The sequence below is a fragment of the Chrysemys picta genome, chromosome 1 (assembly GCF_011386835.1).
Source record: "Chrysemys picta bellii isolate R12L10 chromosome 1, ASM1138683v2, whole genome shotgun sequence".
Classification (NCBI taxonomy): domain Eukaryota; kingdom Metazoa; phylum Chordata; order Testudines; family Emydidae; genus Chrysemys; species Chrysemys picta.
In genome coordinates this window covers 181,917,578-181,939,682 of record NC_088791.1, presented here as the reverse complement: position 1 = coordinate 181,939,682, position 22,105 = coordinate 181,917,578, and the positions used below count along the sequence as shown (strand labels likewise).

At 46.3% G+C, this 22,105-nt stretch overlaps 1 protein-coding gene across 1 annotated transcript; it reads right to left on the bottom strand.

Moving 5' to 3' along the window:
• Positions 1–7,018: 7,018 nt before the first annotated feature.
• On the bottom strand, positions 7,019–15,097 carry LOC135977120 (uncharacterized). Its single transcript, XM_065576266.1, has one exon. It carries the CDS (start codon positions 13,750–13,752, stop codon positions 8,500–8,502), a length of 5,253 nt encoding a protein of 1,750 aa, XP_065432338.1. The 5' UTR covers positions 13,753–15,097; the 3' UTR covers positions 7,019–8,499.
• Positions 15,098–22,105: the final 7,008 nt, after the last annotated feature.

Sequence of the window (22,105 nt, the reverse complement as noted above, 5' to 3'; positions counted from 1 at the left end):
TATGTCACTTAGGTATTTTTGAAAATGCTACCCCTTAGAAAAACAAAGCATTTCATTGAGAAAATAACTGGTGCTCTTTAAAAGGTTCGTTTTGACTTAGCATTAGATGTACTGTTTTCTGATCTGGTCCATGGGAAAACCAGAGTAAAAAACTTTGAATTTGAGAATTGTGTAGTGCTATTGTCCCTTCTTCAAAAGGGAGGACAAGACAATTAAGATCCTGCTAAAGCATTTGTGGTTATAGGAGCAGTTTTAAAGGTGTCCCAAGAGAGAATGTACTGCCATATATATATATAAATAAAATCTGACCCCACGCGGAACAGTGATGATAGAAAGACTCCAATAATAACAGACTCTCCTCAGTAAAACAATAATGATAGCCTTTAATTATGAAATTAATTCTAAACATAATATGTGAAGGGATACCCCACTAGACAAAGTGAAAGACCATGGAAACCAATGTGATCAGCTTATAATTTTTTTTTTTTTTTTTTTAAATGCTGTGATATGCTATTGTGATATGCTGATGATGGATTTTGTCAGGGATCCCAAATGCTCCAAATTGTACCAAAAGCTGTTTGCTTTCAGAGAGCCTATAAGATTTCCCAATGTTTGATTTTCATTAATTACTCCTTTCCTATTCATGAAAGCTCTGAAATCCAACACGAAGAGGCCTATCACCAAAGCAGTAAGGACCATCAAGGACAGGACTAACTTCAAAAGGCATTTTTTGTTTTAGGAACAAAGAATGTGAAAAGAAAAATAAGTGTCTAGCCATACCCTGCTCAAATGACCAGACAGTCTTCTAAAAACAGAAGGGAAGCAAAGAGAAATAAAATGACTCAGATTAACTGTACATAGCTTGTCATGGTGAAAAGGGAGACAACACTTCACAACAACAATTCGCTACCCCTTCCTGCTTCTCCACGTGGGCACCAATGATACTGCCAAGAATGACCTTGAGCAGATCACTGCAGACTACGTGGCTCTGGGAAGAAGGATAAAGGAGTTTGAGGCGCAAGTGGTGTTCTCGTCCATCCTCCCTGTGCAAGGAAAAGGCCGGGGTAGAGACCGTCGAATCGTGGAAGTCAAAGAATAGCTACGCAGGTGGTGTCGGAGAGAAGGCTTTGGATTCTTCGACCATGGGATGGTGTTCCAAGAAGAAGGAGTGCTAGGCAGAGACGGGCTCCACCTAACGAAGAGAGGGAAGAGCATCTTCGCCAGCAGGCTGGCTAACCTAGTGAGGAGGGCTTTAAACTAGGTTCACCGGGGGAAGGAGACCAAAGCCCTGAGGTAAGTGGGGAAATGGGATCCTGGGAGGAAGCACAAGCAGGAGAGCGCAAGAGGGGAGGACTCCTGTTTCATGCTGAGAAAGAGGGATGATCGATGAGTTATCTTAAGTGCCTATACACAAATGCAAGAAGCCTGGGAAACAAGCAGGGAGAACTGGAAGTCCTGGCACAGTCAGGGAACTATGATGTGATTGGAATAACAGAGACTTGGTGGGATAACTCACATGACTGGAGTACTGTCATTGATGGATATAAACTGTTCAGGAAGGACAGGCAGGGCAGAAAAGGTGGGGGAGTTGCGTTGTATGTAAGAGGAGTATGACTGCTCAGAGCTCCGGTATGAAACTGCAGAAAAACCTGAGAGTCTCTGGATAAAGTTGAGAAGTGTGAACAACAAGGGTGATGTCGTGGTTGGAGTCTGCTATAGACCACCAGACCAGGGGGATGAGGCTTTCTTCTGGCAACTAGCAGAAGTTGCTAGATCGCAGGCCCTGGTTCTCATGGGAGACTTTAATCACCCTGATATCTGCTGGGAGAGCAATACAGCGGTGCACAGGCAATCCAGGAAATTTTTGGATAGTGTAGGGGACAATTTCCTGGTGCAAGTGCTGGAGGAACCAATTAGGGGCAAAGCTTTTCTTGACCTGCTACTCACAAACAGGGAAGAACTAGTAGGGGAAGCAAAAGTGGATGGGAACCTGGGAGGCAGTGACCATGAGATGGTCGAGTTCAGGATCCTGACACAAGGAAGAAAGGAGAGCAGCAGAATACGGACCCTGGACTTCAGAAAAGCAGACTTTGACTCCCTCAGGGAACAGATGGGCAAGATCCCCTGGGAGAATAACATGAAGGGCAAAGGGGTCCAGGAGAGCTGGCTGTATTTTAAAGAATCCTTATTGAGGTTGCAGGAACAAACCATCCCAATGTGTAGAAAGAATAGTAAATATGGCAGGCGACCAGCTTGGCTAAACAGTGAAATCCTTGCTGATCTTAAACGCAAAAAAGAAGCTTACAAGAAGTGGAAGATTGGACAAATGACCAGGGAGGAGTATAAAAATATTGCTCAGGCGTGCAGGAGTGAAATCAGGAAGGCCAAATCACACTTGGAGTTGCAGTTAGCAAGAGATGTTAAGAGTAACAAGAAGGGTTTCTTCAGGTATGTTAGCAACAAGAAGAAAATCAAGGAAAGTGTGGGCCCCTTACTGAATGAGGGAGGCAACCTAGTGACCGAGGATGTGGAAAAAGCTAATGTACTCAATGCTTTTTTTGCCTCTGTCTTCACGAACAAGGTCAGCTCCCAGATTGCTGCACTGGGCAGTACAGCATGGGGAGAAGATGACCAACCCTCTGTGGAGAAAGAAGTGGTTCGGGACTATTTAGAAAAACTGGACGTGCACAAGTCCATGGGGCCGGATGCGCTGCATCCGAGGGTGCTAAAGGAGTTGGCGGGTGAGATTGCAGAGCCATTAGCCATTATTTTTGAAAACTCATGGCGATCGGGGGAGGTCCCAGATGACTGGAAAAAGGCTAATGTAGTGCCCATCTTTAAAAAAGGGAAGAAGGAGGATCCGGGGAACTACAGGCCAGTCAGCCTCATCTCAGTCCCTGGAAAAATCATGGAGCAGGTCCTCAAGGAATCAATTATGAAACATTTAGAGGAGAGGAAAGTGATCAGGAACAGTCAGCATGGATTCACGAAGGGGAAGTCGTGCCTGACTAACCTAATTGCCTTCTATGATGAGATAACTGGCTCTGTGGATGAGGGGAAAGCAGTGGATGTGTTATTCCTTGACTTTAGCAAAGCTTTTGATACGGTCTCCCACAGTATTCTTGCTGCCAAGTTAAAGAAGTATGGGCTGGATGAATGGACTGTAAGGTGGATAGAAAGCTGGCTAGATCGTCGGGCTCAACGGGTAGTGATCAATGGCTCCATGTCTAGTTCGCAGCCGGTTTCAAGCGGAGTGCCCCAAGGGTCGGTCCTGGGGCCGGTTTTGTTTAATATCTTTATTAATGATCTGGAGGATGGTGTGGACTGCACTCTCAGCAAGTTTGCAGATGACACTAAACTAGGAGGCGTGGTAGATACACTAGAGGGTAGGGATCGGATACAGAGGGACTTAGACAAATTAGAGGATTGGGCCGAAAAAAACCTGATGAGGTTCAACAAGGACAAGTGCAGAGTCCTGCACTTAGGACGGAAGAATCCCATGCACTGCTACAGACTAGGGAACGAATGGCTAGGTAGCAGTTCTGCAGAAAAGGTCCTAGGGGTCACAGTGGACGAGAAGCTGGATATGAGTCAACAGTGTGCTCTTGTTGCCAAGAAGGCTAACGGCATTTTGGGCTGTATAAGTAGGGGCATTGCCAGCAGATCGAGGAACGTGATCGTTCCCCTTTATTCGACATTGGTGAGGCCTCATCTGGAATACTGTGTCCAGTTTTGGGCCCCACACTACAGGAAGGATGTGGAGAAATTGGAAAGAGTCCAGCGGAGGGCAACAAAAATGATTAGGGGTCTGGAGCACATGACTTATGAGGAGAGGCTGAGGGAACTGGGATTGTTTAGTCTCCAGAAGAGAAGAATGAGGGGGGATTTGATAGCAGCCTTCAACTACCTGAAGGGGGGTTCCAAAGAGGATGGAGCTCGGCTGTTCTCAGTGGTGGCAGATGATAGAACAAGGAGCAATGGTCTCAAGTTGCAGTGGGGGAGGTCCAGGTTGGATATCAGGAAAAACTATTTCACTAGGAGGGTGGTGAAACACTGGAATGCGTTACCTAGGGAGGTGGTGGAATCTCCTTCCTTGGAGGTTTTGAAGGCCCGGCTTGACAAAGCCCTGGCTGGGATGATTTAGCTGGGAATTGGTCCTGCTTTGAGCAGGGGGTTGGACTAGATGACCTCTTGAGGTCCCTTCCAACTCTGATATTCTATGATTCTATGAATATAGGTCACTGCAATTTTATAATATAATGTACAAAAGAGAAATTCAATTTACAGACGTAAACTTCATTTTTAGAGTCATTACAATTAAAGATTGTTTGTTTTATTTTTTGTTTCAAGAAATATTACCATTCCATCAGTCCTTATTTAAAATATTAGAAATATGTCTTTCCTGGCAGGATAATTCAGAATAGGAGAAAACTGGTCACATTTAAAAAAAAATCAGTTTTTTTTGTTTTTTTTTTATGTATTTATTTTGTGCTCAGTTACTGTTTCTGATTTTTATTTTTTCAAACAATTTATCCTTTAGAAGCAAAATATGCTCAAGTTAATATAGCTAATGCATGACTTTGAATGCCATGTTTAGAATAATTTTCAAAGTTCACCAAATTTCACAAAAATATGTATATAAAAGATCTGAGGAAAATGAAAAGTTTGTGTGTATCCTAAATCCTTTTAATAGTGTGCTTTGCAAGAGAGGGTGGTAGATTCCCTACTCAGAGCCTCCAGGACACCTATTATCTTTCTGGCAAATTTTAATATTCATGTAACTGTAAATAAAGTACCGTATATACTCATTCATTAGCCCGTTTGTTTATATGCTGACCCCCCAAGATGGTTAGGTAAAAATAGCAAAAGCTGTATGACCCTTTCATAAGTGGACCCTATATTTTAGGGATTGGCAAACTTTGGCTCCCGGCCGTCAGGGTAAGCTGCTGGCAGGTTGGGACATTTTGTTTGCTTGGAGCATATGCAGGCATGGAGCCTCTCAGCTCCCTGTGGCCGCGGTTCACCGTTCCCAGCCAATGTGAGCTGCAGGAAGTGATTGGAGCTCCATGCCTGCAGATGTTCCAGGTAAACAAAACGACAATGTATTAGATATACAATTCAATGATTCCATAGAGTTTAAAATCATCAAATTTTGGTGTAGACCCATTTATAAGCTGACCCCCGCTCTTTGAGGCGTCACTTTTTTACCAAAAAATATTTGGCTTATGAACGAGTATATACAGTAGTTCATAGTGTAAAACTAATTTAATTCAATAAAGAATTTAATTGCTCCTGAGCCAGGTCTGCCTGATAATATATCACTTTAGAGGACAATTCACTCACAACAGCAAGAACAAAAATGGTGAATAAACTGGCATGTACGTTAGGAAAGCAAAAAAGTATAGTAATCCAGAAACACAATGGACCTTTTCAAGAAAGCATACAAAATGCAGCCTCTTTCAAATCATATACCAGTACCATATGAATCACCACATTCTTAGAGGTTCTAACCAATTAAGTGCAATCAATATGTGAAATCAGAGAATGTGTAAAATTAATCAACTTTTCAGACAGTATAAATTAATATTCACAGGTCTATAAATTCAATTTTTAGCCAAGCAAATAGTAATCGATTCACATAATGCAGAGATGAAAAAAAAGATTATCTTGTCCATCTCCTTATAATGTAGAATTATTCCCTGAAGTATGTTCTTAGTCTCTTTTTAAATGTTTCTAGTAATGGGATTTCTAAAAAAAATTTGCTACAATCTTAAATATCTCAAATTACTAATATCATCCTCATATTCAGCCTGAATGTTTAGTTCCTTAATTTCACTATATTATTTCTAATTATCTCCCCTAGTACCATCCCCAAACTATTCCTATTGTTCCTTGATTAACAAACTTATATGGATCATGCATATAATATGATTTCACTTCAATGAGAACATTCTCAAGAACAGCAGGATTTAGATATTCATAAAAAACAACATAAGCTATCTCTCTGCATGAGATCATTCATATGGTTTTCTAAAGTATAAGCTAAATAAAAAAAATGTATAGTGTTCAGTGTTTTAACCAATAAGACTGTGAAATGGAAATCAAATAAAATCTGATGCTGATTGGTTGAGTTACCTTTGATATCACACTGTAGCAACCTATCTTAGCATCCCCAAAAGAGTGGTTCTAAATGTCTTGACATCCAATTAAGCTTAAAAACAGCCAAATACTTCCCTTTTCTCTTGTTTCAAAAGTACATAGAACTATAAAAAAAAAAAACCACACAAGACAATCAGCATATGGGCAAAGGGACCTTTTATAAGTTAACAACATAGGCTCAAATTCTATTCCGTTACCTCCATGCTACCTCCACTGAAGTTGATCCATGGATATAAGTGGAAGAAGGATTCAGGGCCTATATTTATGATATTTCTCTTTATCTAGTTAGACAGCTATATTATCACAAGAAAACAGTAGCTAAAGCAATGCACACAATTTAGTGATCTGATGACATCTCTAACCACTTGAATTTTACTATCACTATTACACGGATGTCAATGAATCTCTTGATACATATTCACAGCTTTATAGCTCCTACCTTCTTCTGTTAAGTGTTTATATACCAGAGTTTGGACATGATAGAACTTCAGCCCATCATGGGTAAGCATGTATTTATTTTAAACCCATATGTCTTTAAAACTCCCTTCCCCACAGTAACCAGAGCTCTTTACCAAAGCCAATTAAATTCTCAATCCACCTCATTCAGAAAAAAGAAACTTTTGGTTATGTGTTCAATCCCACTTGCTTTACTCATGTGAATATTTCTATTGAACCCTATGCCATTATTCATATAAGTATGGGGAGTCAGATTTAGCCTTGTACATTTCTAAAGTATGCTGATCTGCAAATAATTAGCCATATTGTACTCATTTCCAAGTGGAAGTCACCATATAAAGCTATAAGAAGTTCAGTCTAAAAACTGATGGCATAGTAAAATATGGGATTGTGTCTCTTATACTATACTTAGTGTAAGCGGGGGAATGGTCCCGCTATTGTGGGGAAATTTCCTGACTTCTGCACTACCCCGGTGAGGTGGGCAAGCGAAAGGATCTGAGTCCCCGCTCCCACTTCCTTTACCCAGAGGCCTCCCTGCCCTTGAGGGCTCCCCTTCCACTCTCCTGTCTGGCTGAGTCCTTGTAACCCCAACAAGGCTGGGCCCAGGATTCCTGGGGGGCTCGACCCCCAACCCTGCTGTGGTCACCTAGGACAGGGGCTAGGGTGTCCCCACTCCGGGGTACTCTCTTTACACTGGGCACCTCCCTGACCCACTGATTATTCCATACAATTTAAAGCAAATACAAGTTGTTTAATTAACAATTAATCTAAAGAAAAGAACAAGGAAAAATGGGAAAGGTTAAAGGAAAACACATCACCCTGCTCTGTGGCAGGGAACATCACAACCAGTGTCTCTGGAATGTCAGGGCAGGTCACAGTCTGCTTCTTGTAGGTCCCAGGCCTCCTTCTCAGGCCCAGGCCGTGCTGCAGAGACGCTGCGGGTTGGACACTTGCAATGGTGGTGGCCACACACCTCCGGGCTTTGAGTGGTGGGACCCTTCTTCCCAGCGTCAGCCCCCCGTAGGGTTAAGGTCCCCCTCCCGGTCTGGCCTGCAAGGGCCCTTGTCTGGGGGTGTCTTTCTGTGCTGGGCCCTTTGCCCAGGTTCCCCCTTGGCTGGCCCCACTTGCTCACCACACCTGGCTCTGCGGCTGCAGCTCTGCTCCCAGCACAGGATCTGCTGTCCCCGGGCTGCGTCTCTGGCTCTGTGGCTGCAGCTCCACTCCCAGCACAGGATCTGCTCTCCCTGGGCTGCGTCTCTGGCTCTGCGGCTGCACCTCTGCTCCCAGCACAGGATCTGCTCTCCCTGGGCTGCGTCTCTGGCTCTGCTGCTGCAGCTCTGCTCCCAGCACAGGATCTGCTCTCCCTGGGCTGCGTCTCTGGCTCTGGATCTGGCACGGTTCTGCTCTCCAGCTCAGCTTGGGCCCCTGCTCTCTCCTTAGCTCGGCCCCACTCAGTCTGACTCAGGCCATTCCAGTTCACACGGAGGACGGGACCCCCTCTGGCCTCCTGACTCCCTGATTAGCCTGCCCGCCCTGTCAATCAGGCTGATCTGGAGCATTGGCCTCTCCCCATGGTTCCTGGGGACCGTCAGTCTCAGGCTCCTGATTTGCCCTCGACCCTTCCCCTTTTAGTGCTGGGAGCTAGCCAACCAAAACACCCCCACTGAATGTTAGTAAGGGGGCAACAGTCCCCTTACATTCCCCCTTGCTAAAATACTGCCACATCCACAATATTCACACCGGTACATCCGGGCCCCATGGTAACAACATAACCCATGTTATTGTATATCAACAACCCATTAACAATTATCAAAAGAACATTTAACATATTTAACATTTCACATCTACTTCTTAATACCATACATAACAATATTCATTAAAACACTACATAGAACCAATAACATAATTATCTTTAAGTCTAACAGGAAGTACACCCTTATTAGCCCTCTGGGACCTTCTTAAGACTGGTGGTTTGTTACCCATATTTTCTATTTCCCTATCCTCGGGTAATACTGGGTCAGTTTGAAGGATCTGGCCATTCTCGTTAGGGTTTGGGTTTGCCCCACTCGGTCCCTCTCTATATTCGGTTTGTGAGACTAGAACCATTTCCCAATTGGTTTCAGCCTCCTCGGGGTGTACTGATCTACGCCTCCTATGGTCCCTGTCTGGACTAAGAGTGCAATGTTTCAACTGGTCCCTATGTACTACTCTCTCAGGACCTCCTCGTTCAGGCCGGATGGTGTAAACTGGTAGCTCAGGATTGTTGTGAGCGACTACAATGTGGGGATTTGACTCCCATTTGTCCTGTATTTTATTACGCCCCCGGTGTCTATGGTTACGAACTAGTACACGGTCACCAGGCCTGATGAGAGCCCCACTGGACTTGCGATCATAAGTCCTTTTCCTACTCCGGGCTGTGTCTTTAGTTGTATTGAGAGCAACGTCACAGGCTATCTTCAGCCTGTCATGGTGACCTTTGACCCAGTCATCCAAATTGGTCACCTCATCCTCCTCAGGGCCCTCTCTGTCCAGAATATCCAATGGCAACCTGGGATCCCTCCCAAACATGAGATAAAAAGGAGCGTAACCTGTCGACGAATGGACATGGCTGTTATAGGCCAACACCAGCTCAGGAAGATGTTCCTGCCAGGCTCGCTTCTTTTCTGGCGGGAGCGTTCTTAGCATGTCATGCATTGTCCGGTTAAATCTCTCGCACTGAGCATTTCCTTGCGGGTGATAGGGTGTTGTTCGGCTTTTGGCTATGCCATACAATTTACACAATTCAGATATCACCTCTGATTCAAAATTCCTCCCCTGATCCGAGTGTAACCGTGCCGGACAACCATAGTACACAAACCAGTGTTTTATGAGGGCTTCAGCCGTTGTCCGCGCTGTCTGGTTTCTAGTTGGAACTGCAACAGTGAATCGGGTGAACATGTCCGTGAGAACCAGTATGTTCTCATACCCCTCTGAAGATCTCTCTAGCCGTGTGTAATCCATCGCTAGGACCTCCATTGGGGCAGTCACATTAGTACAGGTCAAAGGGGCTCGGTTGGGAGGAAACACATCCTTGGCTAAGGCACACCGTTTGCACTGACGGATCCACACTTGCACGTCGCTACCCATCGTGGGCCAGTAATAGTTTCTCCTCATTACCTCCAGAGTGCTCCTGTCTCCAAAATGCCCCCCATGATCATGCCTGGCTTCATAAACTTGACGGCGGAGTGACACAGGCACCACTAACTGCCACACTTCTTCACCATCTCGGGGATGATATGTTACCCGGAACAGCACTCCACGATGTAATCTAAGTCGTTCCCACTGTCTGGCTAGCTTCTTAGACTGGGGGTATCTGGCCCCAAATCTCCGGTCTGGCCTCGTTTGGCTCATGACTGCCACTAAGACAGGTCCAACATCACCTTCTCGTTGCAGAGTTTGAATCTCCTCCCATGAGTACCCCGAGATTATTGCGCTCTCCCCTCTTACCAGGTTTTGTACTGCATCCTTTACCGTCACTTCGTCCTCGGGCTTTGGATTCTCTAGCCACAAACACGTACGCACAACATCTGCAGGAATGACTAGGAAGTCTTTCTCCAGATCCTCGCCCTCTTCTGACTCCTCCTCCAGAGGCAATCTAGACAGGGTGTCAGCATTGATGTTCTGCCTTCCAGGTTTATACTGTACTTCAAAAGTGAACTCAGCGAGTTGGGCCACCCAGCGGTGTTCAATTGCACCTAAGTTAGCCGTTGCCAGGTATCGGAGTGGATTGTGGTCTGAGATTACCGTGAATTTAGAGTACACTAAATAATCCTTAAATTTTTCAGTGATAGCCCACTTCAAGGCCAACAGTTCTAGTTTAAAAGCACTGTAGTTTTTGTCATTTCTTTCTGACCTCCTCAGCCCTCGGCTCGCATATGCGATCACACGCTCGGCCCCCTCTTGCTTCTGGCTGAGCACCGCACCTAGGCCGTGCAGGCTCCCGTCTGTTGTCACTATAAATGGCAGGCTAAAGTCAGGATATGCAAGCACAGGTGGTGACATCAGCCGATGTCTTAATTTGTCAAAAGCTGTCTGACAGGCATCATCCCACACAAAACATTGATCCCTTCCCTTCCTTTGGGCAGGCTGGCCCACTAGTCCATATAGTGGTGCAGCAATGTGTGCAAACTTTGGAACAAATCGTCTGTAATAGCTCATGAAACCTAGAGCCTGCCGCACTTGCTTGGCATTCTTGGGGACCGGCCAATTTTCCAGCGCCCTGGTCTTCTCTTCATCTACCTGGATTCCATCCTTTGAAATCACATGGCCCAAGAATTTGACTTTTTCACGTAGGAGGCAGCACTTACTTGGCTTCAGCTTCAATCCATGTTCCTTCAATCGTGTGAAAACCAAGTCCAATTTTTCCATATGACTCTCAAAATCCTTGGAAAACACAATAACATCGTCCAGGTATATCAGCAAAGTGTCTAAGATATAGTCTCCTAACACCCCCTCCATTAGTCTCTGGAACGTAGCAGGTGCATTACACAAGCCGAATGGCATACGTGTCCATTCAAACAGCCCAAATGGAGTCGTCACTGCTGTCTTTTCCCGGTCTCGTTCTTCCACTGCAACCTGGAAATAACCAGAAGTTAAATCGAGGGTTGAAAACACTCTTGCACTTCCTAATGCATCCAGTGACTCTTCCACCCGGGGTAGCGGGTAGGCATCCTTGTGCGTTACCTCATTCAGTTTCCTGTAGTCACAGCAAAATCGCACCCCACCATCTTTTTTTATTACAATCACTGCGGGTGATGCCCACGGACTGTGGCTTTCTTTAAGGACACCTTGAGTCACTAGGTCCAGAATGTGTTTTTTTACCTCCTGGAACACTCGTGGTGAGATCCGCCGGTGTCTCTGTTTTATCGGGACAGCATCTCCAGTGGCTATTTGGTGTGTCACTGTGGTGGTGTAACCAAAGTCCCGCTCATCCCTGGAAAAGACCTCTTGATGTTTCTCCAGTAGCGCCCGCAAACGGCCAACCTGTGTAGGGGTTAGCTGTTGGAGGTCCACTTGGACTGGAATGGGTAGCTCTCCATCAGGTGCCGCTTGCGATGTGGTAACCTGTGTGCCTTTTTTTACTTCTATCACCCGCAGCTCATCCCCATTTTCTTCCAAGGCCACCCCCAATGGGGGCACCACTCCTTCAGGACGGTGTACCTCTGCCACTCTGGTTCGGGGGTACAATTTTATGGCCTTCTTACTTGAGTTTAACAGCCTGACTGGCACTTTTCCTTTGCTGGCATTAGCAAGTACATTTGCAACCAGGAGCCCATTAGGGAGACTGGCCCCAGGTGTTGGCTCGACAAGCACTCTGTATCCGTCAAAGTCGCTTGGCACCCGGCAGCGCCCATCAATAATCTTCTCACTCCAGGGAGGTATAACCACCTTCTGTCTCCCTGCCACCTTAACATAGCCAATTTGTCCCGTTGGACCCGGGAAACGTCCATGTCTCTCCACTTGGGCTAGTACCCGCTTCAGTGTAGCGTCCTTCCTAGGCTGCCCGTGACGGTTCATCTCCAGGGTTCCTTCTCCTACCAACAGTAATTCTTTCAGCTCTCTTATAATATTCATCCCGAGAATTCCCGGTACTCTGTTCTCCATTAAAGTCTTTCCTGAAGCTGTGTCCTTTAGGATAAAAATGCATTTCCCAGGGATTGTTCGACCCATGTACCCTACATCAGCTTCAAGACACCCCACCACAGGGATGGCAAGTCCATTAGCTGCCGTTAGCTGTACAAATCGGGTATTATGCATGGTCAGATCTCTCTCTTTTAAGTAGTTTCGGAAATATGATTCAGAAATAGTGGTGACTTCTGAGCCAGTGTCTATCAAACAGCGGGTTCTCACCCCTGCTATGGTTATATCCACTGTCAAGCAGTCCCCGAAAGCTCGGCCACAGAAGTCGTTGAATACACTAACATCATCAGGGTCCTTTTCCTTGCTGCTGACACACTGCCCTTTTCCTAGGGACAGCCGTAGAAACCCTTCAGTCCCCACTTGGCCTTCTGATGGTTGGCTGCTTGCTCCCGGTGCCTTTTGAATTTCAGGCGCCTGGGACTCCAGTCTCCTTCTCAGTGTACAATCTCGGCTAGTATGTCCTGGCCTTTCGCAAGTATAACAAATGTATCTTCCCAGCTCGTCCTTCAGTGGAGATCTTCGGGATCCTGGGGCCCTTGGATATCTTGGCATATTAGTGGGAGGTTTTCCTTTCATCACCTCAGTCATCACTTTCAGCATCTCCCCCTGCTGGACCGCCAGTTTTTGGACAGCTTCACTCAAGCTTTCCAATGTTAGCTGTGTTTGGGGCAGGGCCTTTTCCCCAGCAGCTGCATTCACAAGGCCGCCACTTCGTGTACGGGGGTTAGTCTTTGCTGTCTCTGCCACAGGAACTTCCTCTTCTTCTGACCACATAATAGCAGCCTGCATGAGTTCATGGAACTTCTTACTGGGCTCTTCCTTAAACCTCCTTTTCATTTCACGGCGGAGGGAATCATCCTGGAGCCCCAGCACTAACTGCTCTTTCAGAACCGTATCTGGGTCTGGAACTCGCTGAGGGTCTCGCCGCTCCACTCTGCTCATTTTCTCCTGGAGGTCATATGCATATGCCCGGATAGTTTCACCGGGCTCCTGCTTTCTCTCAAAGAACTCCTTTAGTCGGGTTCCAATAGGTACCTTGTCCCCATACACTTCTAGGAGGAGTTCAAATATCTTTTCCACATTTTTTTTGTCTGCCACTGCCATGAACTTTACTGTGGCCTTGGCCTGGCCCTTGAGGTGCTCCTCTATGAAGTCCACATGATCTTCTTCAGGTACTCTTAGCACACGCAGAGCCGCCTTCACAGACTTGACCCACTCCTCTACTGTAATGTCTCCTGGTCTAGTCGGGAAGCCACCAAACTCCGTGACCTTCCGCTCCCGTGGGACATAAATAGTAGGGGGTTTCTTAGCTTCTGCTGTCTGTTGCTCTATTACTGCCTTGGCCAGCGATAAGGCTTCTCTCTGTTCAGTTCTAGCTTGCTGTAATGCCTCCGCTTGGTCTGATAATCTGCGCTGAAGTTCAGCAAACTGGGTTCGTAGTTCTTCAATTCCAGCCATGGTAGGGTGCTCAACTAGGCCCGGACCATGCTACTAGAACTTAACCAGAAAACCAATGGGATGGACCCTGTGGATAGGATCCTGTTCGTGACGCCAATTATGTAAGCGGGGGAATGGTCCCGCTATTGTGGGGAAATTTCCTGACTTCTGCACTACCCCGGTGAGGTGGGCAAGCGAAAGGATCTGAGTCCCCGCTCCCACTTCCTTTACCCAGAGGCCTCCCTGCCCTTGAGGGCTCCCCTTCCACTCTCCTGTCTGGCTGAGTCCTCGTAACCCCAACAAGGCTGGGCCCAGGATTCCTGGGGGGCTCGACCCCCAACCCTGCTGTGGTCACCTAGGACAGGGGCTAGGGTGTCCCCACTCCGGGGTACTCTCTTTACACTGGGCACCTCCCTGACCCACTGATTATTCCATACAATTTAAAGCAAATACAAGTTGTTTAATTAACAATTAATCTAAAGAAAAGAACAAGGAAAAATGGGAAAGGTTAAAGGAAAACACATCACCCTGCTCTGTGGCAGGGAACATCACAACCAGTGTCTCTGGAATGTCAGGGCAGGTCACAGTCTGCTTCTTGTAGGTCCCAGGCCTCCTTCTCAGGCCCAGGCCGTGCTGCAGAGACGCTGCGGGTTGGACACTTGCAATGGTGGTGGCCACACACCTCCGGGCTTTGAGTGGTGGGACCCTTCTTCCCAGCGTCAGCCCCCCGTAGGGTTAAGGTCCCCCTCCCGGTCTGGCCTGCAAGGGCCCTTGTCTGGGGGTGTCTTTCTGTGCTGGGCCCTTTGCCCAGGTTCCCCCTTGGCTGGCCCCACTTGCTCACCACACCTGGCTCTGCGGCTGCAGCTCTGCTCCCAGCACAGGATCTGCTGTCCCCGGGCTGCGTCTCTGGCTCTGTGGCTGCAGCTCCACTCCCAGCACAGGATCTGCTCTCCCTGGGCTGCGTCTCTGGCTCTGCGGCTGCACCTCTGCTCCCAGCACAGGATCTGCTCTCCCTGGGCTGCGTCTCTGGCTCTGCTGCTGCAGCTCTGCTCCCAGCACAGGATCTGCTCTCCCTGGGCTGCGTCTCTGGCTCTGGATCTGGCACGGTTCTGCTCTCCAGCTCAGCTTGGGCCCCTGCTCTCTCCTTAGCTCGGCCCCACTCAGTCTGACTCAGGCCATTCCAGTTCACACGGAGGACGGGACCCCCTCTGGCCTCCTGACTCCCTGATTAGCCTGCCCGCCCTGTCAATCAGGCTGATCTGGAGCATTGGCCTCTCCCCATGGTTCCTGGGGACCGTCAGTCTCAGGCTCCTGATTTGCCCTCGACCCTTCCCCTTTTAGTGCTGGGAGCTAGCCAACCAAAACACCCCCACTGAATGTTAGTAAGGGGGCAACAGTCCCCTTACATTAGGATAGGTCTACACTGTGACTAAATGCCTGTGGCTGGCCCATGTCAGTTAACTCAGGCTTGCAGGGGTCAGGCTGTAGGGCTATAAAACTGTGGTGTAGACATCCAAACTCGGTCTGGAGCCTGGGCTTTGGGATTGCACAAAGCGGGAAGGGTTCCAAAACCCAGGCTTCAGCCTGAGCCTGGATGTCTACATGACAATTTTATAGCCCCACAGCCTGAGCCCCATGAGCTGGGCCAGCTGTAGGTGTTTAATTGAAGTGTAGCTATACCCCTACAGTTCAACCTTGTGCTTTATATGGACATGTTGAACCACAAGGTATCTTAGATTCATATCCTTTTCCGGTCAGTCTCTCATATTGTTGAGAAGTTATCGAGTATTTTAATATAGGAAATTTACCTAGATGTAATCCAATTTAAAACAAAGGGAGTAATTGACAGGTCAGGCATTCTTAAATGCAAGCATATCGAATCTGATAGCTTGCTTCCTCCGGAAATTCACTAGTGGTAGATGTGATAGTTTAATTTGCTCTAGCAAGTAGCAGGATAATAATGTTTTACCTCTGATAGTACTAAACTGACTTTAACAATTTGGAATTGTAATATCCTCTAGGAAAAATTACTGGGATGAAGGAGTAGTGGCCTAAATTTTAAAAAGTGACTGGTGATTTGAAGAAGACTTATTTTCAGAGGGGCTGAGCACATAATGTGACCGTAAAGTGTCTCAAGTTGGGCAACTCAAAATTGAGGCATCCAAAATCAGTAGTCATCTTAAAAAATTATGCCAGTATATATACAATTAAGGTAGTGTATGTTAAAATGTGGAATCTCAGTGAAGCATCCGTTCAGTCCTGTGTGACCCTACGCACCCATGTATTCACACCCTATACATGAGTGAAATAATCTTTGTACAAAAGATGTCTCCTGTGCTATCATATGAAAACTAATAATTCACTGATCATTAATATCCTTGCATTATGTATGTACATGGTGTGTATTAAGAATTATGGATATGACTAAGAGAATCAGGCAGAGGAAAAGCCGGGCTAGTGAAGGAGAAATAGAGCTCAGGAACAGGTTTGTCGAGTTGGAAAAATGAAGAAGAGGCACAGCAGGTGGTCACTGAAGGTGGAAGGGCAAGGGAGAAGAGCAGCTAATTCTATAGGAAGAGGGGAAGAGTCAATGGAGATACCACCACCAAATATGAGCCCCAGGAGGATACAGGGTGGGTTGCAGAGGACTGCAAGGGAGAATAGGAATCGAAAGCACTTGCAGCCAGAGGGAACAGGGCATAGACCGGAGAATCGCATCATCACCAGGAAAAGGCAGGTCTACATGATTGGGGATTCCTTACTGAGAAGAATAGACGGGCCTGTAACCAGAGCTGATCCAGAGAACAGAAGGGTATGCTGTCTGCAGGGTGCTAAGATACGGGATGTGGACCTGAGGCTGAAGAGTTTTCTAACAGGAGCAGGAAAGAATCCATTGATTGTCCTTCATGTGGGAACAAATGATACGGCTAGATTCTCACTGGAATGTATCAAGGGAGACTATGCCAGGCTGGGGAAGACACTTAAGGAAATCCAGGCTCAGGTGATCTTCAGTGGGATTCTGTCTGTTCCTAGAGAAGGGCAACAAAGGTGTTACAAGATTATGACGATGAACAGATGGCTCAGGCAGTGGTGCTATAAGGAGAGCTTTGGGATGTATGGCCACTGGGAGCCATTCATGGACAGAGGACTGTTCGCTTGGGATGGACTTCACCTGAGTAGGGAGGGAAATAGACTTCTAGGATGGAGGCTGGCCCAACTGATTAAGAGTTTTAAACTAGGAATTTGGGGGAGATGGTTGGGAGATGTCCAGGTAATCTCCACCTCGGAATTTAACATTGAGAGGGGAAAAAACAAAGTAAGAAAGGATACAGCGGTGGTTATGAGAATGGACATAAGGAGGAAGGGTAGTGTAGATAACAGTCTAATAGGTGATATTGGTGGTAGAATGTCAGTGCCTAATCAGGTAAAGAATGTCAGTGAAGCCAAACAGCAAAAAATAAGATGTTTGTACACTAATGCGAGGAGCCTATGTAACAAAATGGAGGAACTAGAGCTACTGGTGCAGGAAGTGAAACCAGATATTACGGGGATAAGAGAATCATGGTGGAATAGTAGTCATGACTGGAGTACAGGTATTGAAGGGTATATGCTGTTTAGGAAAGATAGAAATAAAGGCAAAGGTGGTGGAGTAGCATTGTATATCAATGATGAGGTAGACTGTAAGGAAATAAGTGATGGACTGGATAAGCCCACAGAGTCTGTCTGGGCAAAAATCACATTGGGGAAGAAAGCTACTAGAGCATCCCCTGGGATAGTGCTTGGGGTGTGCTATAGACCACCAGGATCTGATTTGGATATGGATAGAGACCTCTTTAATGTTTTAGTGAAGTAAATACTAATGGGAATTGTGTGATCATGGGAGACTTTAAATTCCCAGATATAGACTGGTGGACAAGTGCTAGTAATAATAATAGGGCTCAGATTTTCCTGGCTACGATAGCTGATAGATTCCTTCACCAAGTAGTTGCCGAACCAAGAAGAGGGGATGCCATTTCAAATTTGGATTTGGTGAGTAATGAAGACCTCAGAAGAAATAGTTATAGGGGACAATCTTGGTTTGAGCGATCATGAGCTAATTCAGTTCAAACTAAATGGAAGGATAAACAAATATAGATGAGTGACTAGGGTTTTTGATTTCCTTAATTTTTTTAAAAAAGAAGAACAGGAGTACTTGTGGCACCTTAGAGACTAACAAATTTATTAGAGCATAAGCTTTCATGGACTACAGCCCACTTCTTCGGATGCATAGTGGCTGTAGTCCATGAAAGCTTATGCTCTAATAAATTTGTTAGTCTCTAAGGTGCCACAAGTACTCCTGTTCTTTTTGCGGATACAGACTAACATGGCTGCTACTCTGAAACCTGTCATTAATTTTTTTAAGTTAATCCTTTTGAAATTAGTTAGGGAAGTGGATTGGACTGAAGATTTTATGGATCTAATGGCAGGGGAGGCCTGGAATTACTTCAAGTCAAAGTTGCAGAAACTATCAGAAGCCTACATCACAAGAAAGGGGAACAAAATCATAGGCAGGAGTTGTAGACCAAGCTGGATGAGCAAGCATCTCAGAGAGGTGATTAACATGAAGCAGAAAGCCTAAAAGGAGTGGAAGATGGGAGGGATCAGAAAAGAAAGCTACCTTATTGAGGTCAGAACATGTAGGGATAAATTGAGAAATGCCAAAAGCCATGTAGAGTTGAACCTTGCAAAGGGAATTAAAACCAATAGTAAAAGGTTCTATAGGCATATAAATAAGAAGAAAACAAAGAAAGAAGTGGGACCACTAAACACTGAGGATGGAGTGGAGGTTAAGGATAATATAGGCATGGCCCAATATCTAAACCAGGGGTCAGCAACGTTCGGCACGCGGCTCGCCAGGGTAAGCACCCTGGCAGGCCAGGCCAGTTTATTTACCTGCTGACGTGGCAGGTTCGGTCAATCGCGGCCCCCACTGGCCGCGGTTCGCCGTCCCAGGCCAATGGGGGCGGTGAGAAGCGGCGCGGGCGAGCGATGTGCTGGCTGCAGCTTCCCGCCGCCCCCATTTGCCCGGGACGGCGAACCATGGCCAGTGGGGGGCCGCGATCGGCCGAACCTGCCACGTCAGCAGGTAAATAAACTGGCCCGGCCCGCCAGGGAGCTTACCCTGGCGAGCCGCATGCCGAACGTTGCCAACCCCTGAGCTAAACAAATAAGCTCCTCATTAAAGACTGAGGGAAAGTATTAATAATGACAGGATGACAAATGGGAATGAGGATATGGAGGTAGATATTACCACATCTGAGGTAGAAGCCAAACTCAAACAGCTTAATGGGACTGAATTGGGGGGCCCAGATAATCTTCATCCAAGAATATTAAAGGAACTGGCACATGGAATTGCAAGCCCATTAGCAAGAATTTTTAATGAATCTGTAAACTCAGGGGTTGTATCGTATGACTGGAGAATTGCTAACATAGTTCCTATTTTTAAGAAAGGGAAAAAACGTGAGCCGGTTAACTACAAGCCTGTCAGTTTAATATCTGTAGTATGCAAGGTCTTGGGAAAAAATTGGAAGGAGAAAGTAGTTAAGGACGTTGAGGTCAATGGTAATTGGGACAAAATAAAACATGGTTTTACAAAAGGTATATCATGCCAAACCAACTTGATCTCCTTTTTTGAAAAAGTAACAGATTTTTTAGATAAAGGAAACACAGTGGATCTAATTTACCTCGACTTCAGTACGGCATTTGATATGGTTCCTCATGGGGAATTATTTACTAAATTGGAAAAGATGGTGTAAGAGGGTCCGGACTCACCCCTGTGGCGCCTCCTGCTGGTCGTCCAGGGAATTAGCTCACCAGCCTCTGGAGCGCCCTCTGCAGGGCAGTGATCCGCCTTGTCCTCTGCACTGGCCCCGTGTCCCTCCCAGTGCCCCTTGCTCTGGGTGCTGCCCCCTGGCAATACCCACACACACTAGGTTTCCCCTCCCTGGGGAACCCCCACCCCCTAACCCCACCTCACCTCAGGATAAGGCCACTGCCAGTCACTACCTAGCCCCCACTCTCTGGGGAAGACTGCAGTATAGGCCACTCATCATCAGCAAGGTTGGGTTTGGACCTGCTGCCTTGGCCTAGCCCTGGGCTGCCCTCTGCAACCCCCAGTACCCCTTGGCCTATTACCAGGCTGCAGCCTGGGGCTATCCAGGCTGGAGCTCCTCAGCCTTTCCCCAGCCCTGCTCCACTACAGGTACCCTGTCTAGCTCCCTGCAGCCAGGCCCTTCTCTCTCTGAAGGCAGCGAGAGACTCTTGGGCTCCTGGCTCCCAGCCTCTTTATACAGGCCATCTGGGCTCTGATTAGGGTGTGGCCCAGCTGCAGCCACTTCCCCCAATCAGCCAGGTTTTTACCTTGCCCAGCCCAAGCCCTCTGTAGGGCTTTTCCAACCCCTCAAGGCAGAAGCGGGTGTCCACCCCGCTACAGATGGGGATCATTATGAAAATTGAAAGGTGGATAAGGAACTGTATAAAGGGGAGACTACAACGGGTCATACTGAAAGGTGAACTGTCAGGCTGGAGAGAGGTTACTAGTGGAGTTCCTCAGTGATCGGTTTTGGGACCAATCTTATTTAATCTTTTTATTACTGACCTTGGCACAAAAAGTGGGAGCGTGCTAATAAAGTTTGCAGATGACACAAAGCTGGGAGGTATTACCAATAGAGAGAAGGACCGGGATATCATACAGGAAGATCTGGATGACCTTGTAAACTGGAGTAATAGGATGAAATTTAATAGTGAAAAGTGCAAGGTCATGTATTTAGGGATTAATAACAAGAATTTTTGCTATAAGCTTGGGACTCATCAGTTAGAAGTAACAGAGGAGAAGGACCTAGGAATATTGGTTGATCACGGGATGACTATGAGGTGCCAATGTGATATGGCTATGAAAAAATGCGGTCTTGGGATGCATTAGGTGAGGTATTTCCAGCAGAGATAAGGAGGTGTTAGTGCTGTTATACAAGGCACTGGTGAGACCTCATCTGGAACACTTTGTGCAGTTCTGGTCTCCCATGTTTAAGAAGGATGAATTCAAACTGGAACAGGTACAGAGAAGGGCTACTAGGATGATCCGAGGAATGGAAAACCTGTCTTATGAAAGGACACTCCAAAAGTTCGGCGTGTTTAGCCTAATCAAAAGAAGGCTGAGGGGAGATATGATTGCTCTCTCTAAATATATCAGAGGGATAAATACCAGGGAGGGCGAAGAATTATTTAAGCTCAGTACCCATGTGGACACAAGAACAAACGGATATAAACTGGCCATGAATTCAAAGTAGATGAAGATTTCTAACCATCAGAGGAGTGAAGTTCTGGAACAGTCTTCCAAGGAGAGTAATGGGAACAAAAAACATATCTGGTCGTCCAGGGAATTATGGGATGATATGATGGGATAGCCTAATTTTGGCAATTAATTGATCTTTGACTATTAGCGGTAAATATGCCCAGTGGCCTGTGATGGGATGTTATATGGGGTGGGATCTGAGTTACTACAGAAAATTCTTTCCTGGATATCTGACTGGTGAGTCTTGCCCACTTGCTCAGGGTTTAGCTGATCACCATATTTGGGGTCAGGAAGGAATTTTCCTCCAGGGCAGATTGGCAGAGGCTCTGGAGGTTTTTCGCCTTCCTCTGCAGCGTGGGGCACAGGTCATTTGCTGGAGGATTCTCTGCATCTTGAAGTCTTTAAACCATGATTTGAGGACTTCAATGGCTCAGACATAGGTTAGGGTTTTTTTGCGGGAGTGGTTGGGTGAGATTCTGTGGCCTGCCTTGTGCAGGTGGTCAGATTAGACGATCATAATGATCCCTTCTGACTGTAAAGTCTATGACTCTATGACTCTATGACATATTCTGAAACGATGATTAAAGCATGGTTAAACTGTTGGTAAACAGGACTGCCCTAGACAAAGGAATGTGTTTGCTTCCAAGTCATCAGACAAGAACAATAAAGGTCCATTTTTACAGATTAAGTAAACAAAGCTAACAAGTGACATGGAGACAGCATGCCAGCCACATTCAGAAGGAGAGAGAAGATTGGTCTGGGTTTTACTTTTTACTTTTCAAAGTATGCAAAGAATACATTGCAAAGATTTATTGGTCTGTAAAGACTGGGGGCTGAACCTCAAATGATAAGCAAGTGAACCAACTTATTGTATACATTATAACAATATTCATATGGGAGTTTGTAGGTGGGGATTTTCCCTCCTCATCTTTTTCTCTAGGAGTAAGGATGAGTAAAGAGAAGACAACAATGACTACTGAGACAGCACTAGAAACAACCTGAGGAGGAGAGGAGACAAAGAAGATGGTTGGATGCAGAAACTGC

Coding starts and splice junctions, on each gene's coding strand:
- LOC135977120 (XM_065576266.1), bottom strand. CDS start 13,752: ATGGCTGGAATTGAAGAACTACGAACCCAGTTTGCTGAACTTCAGCGC.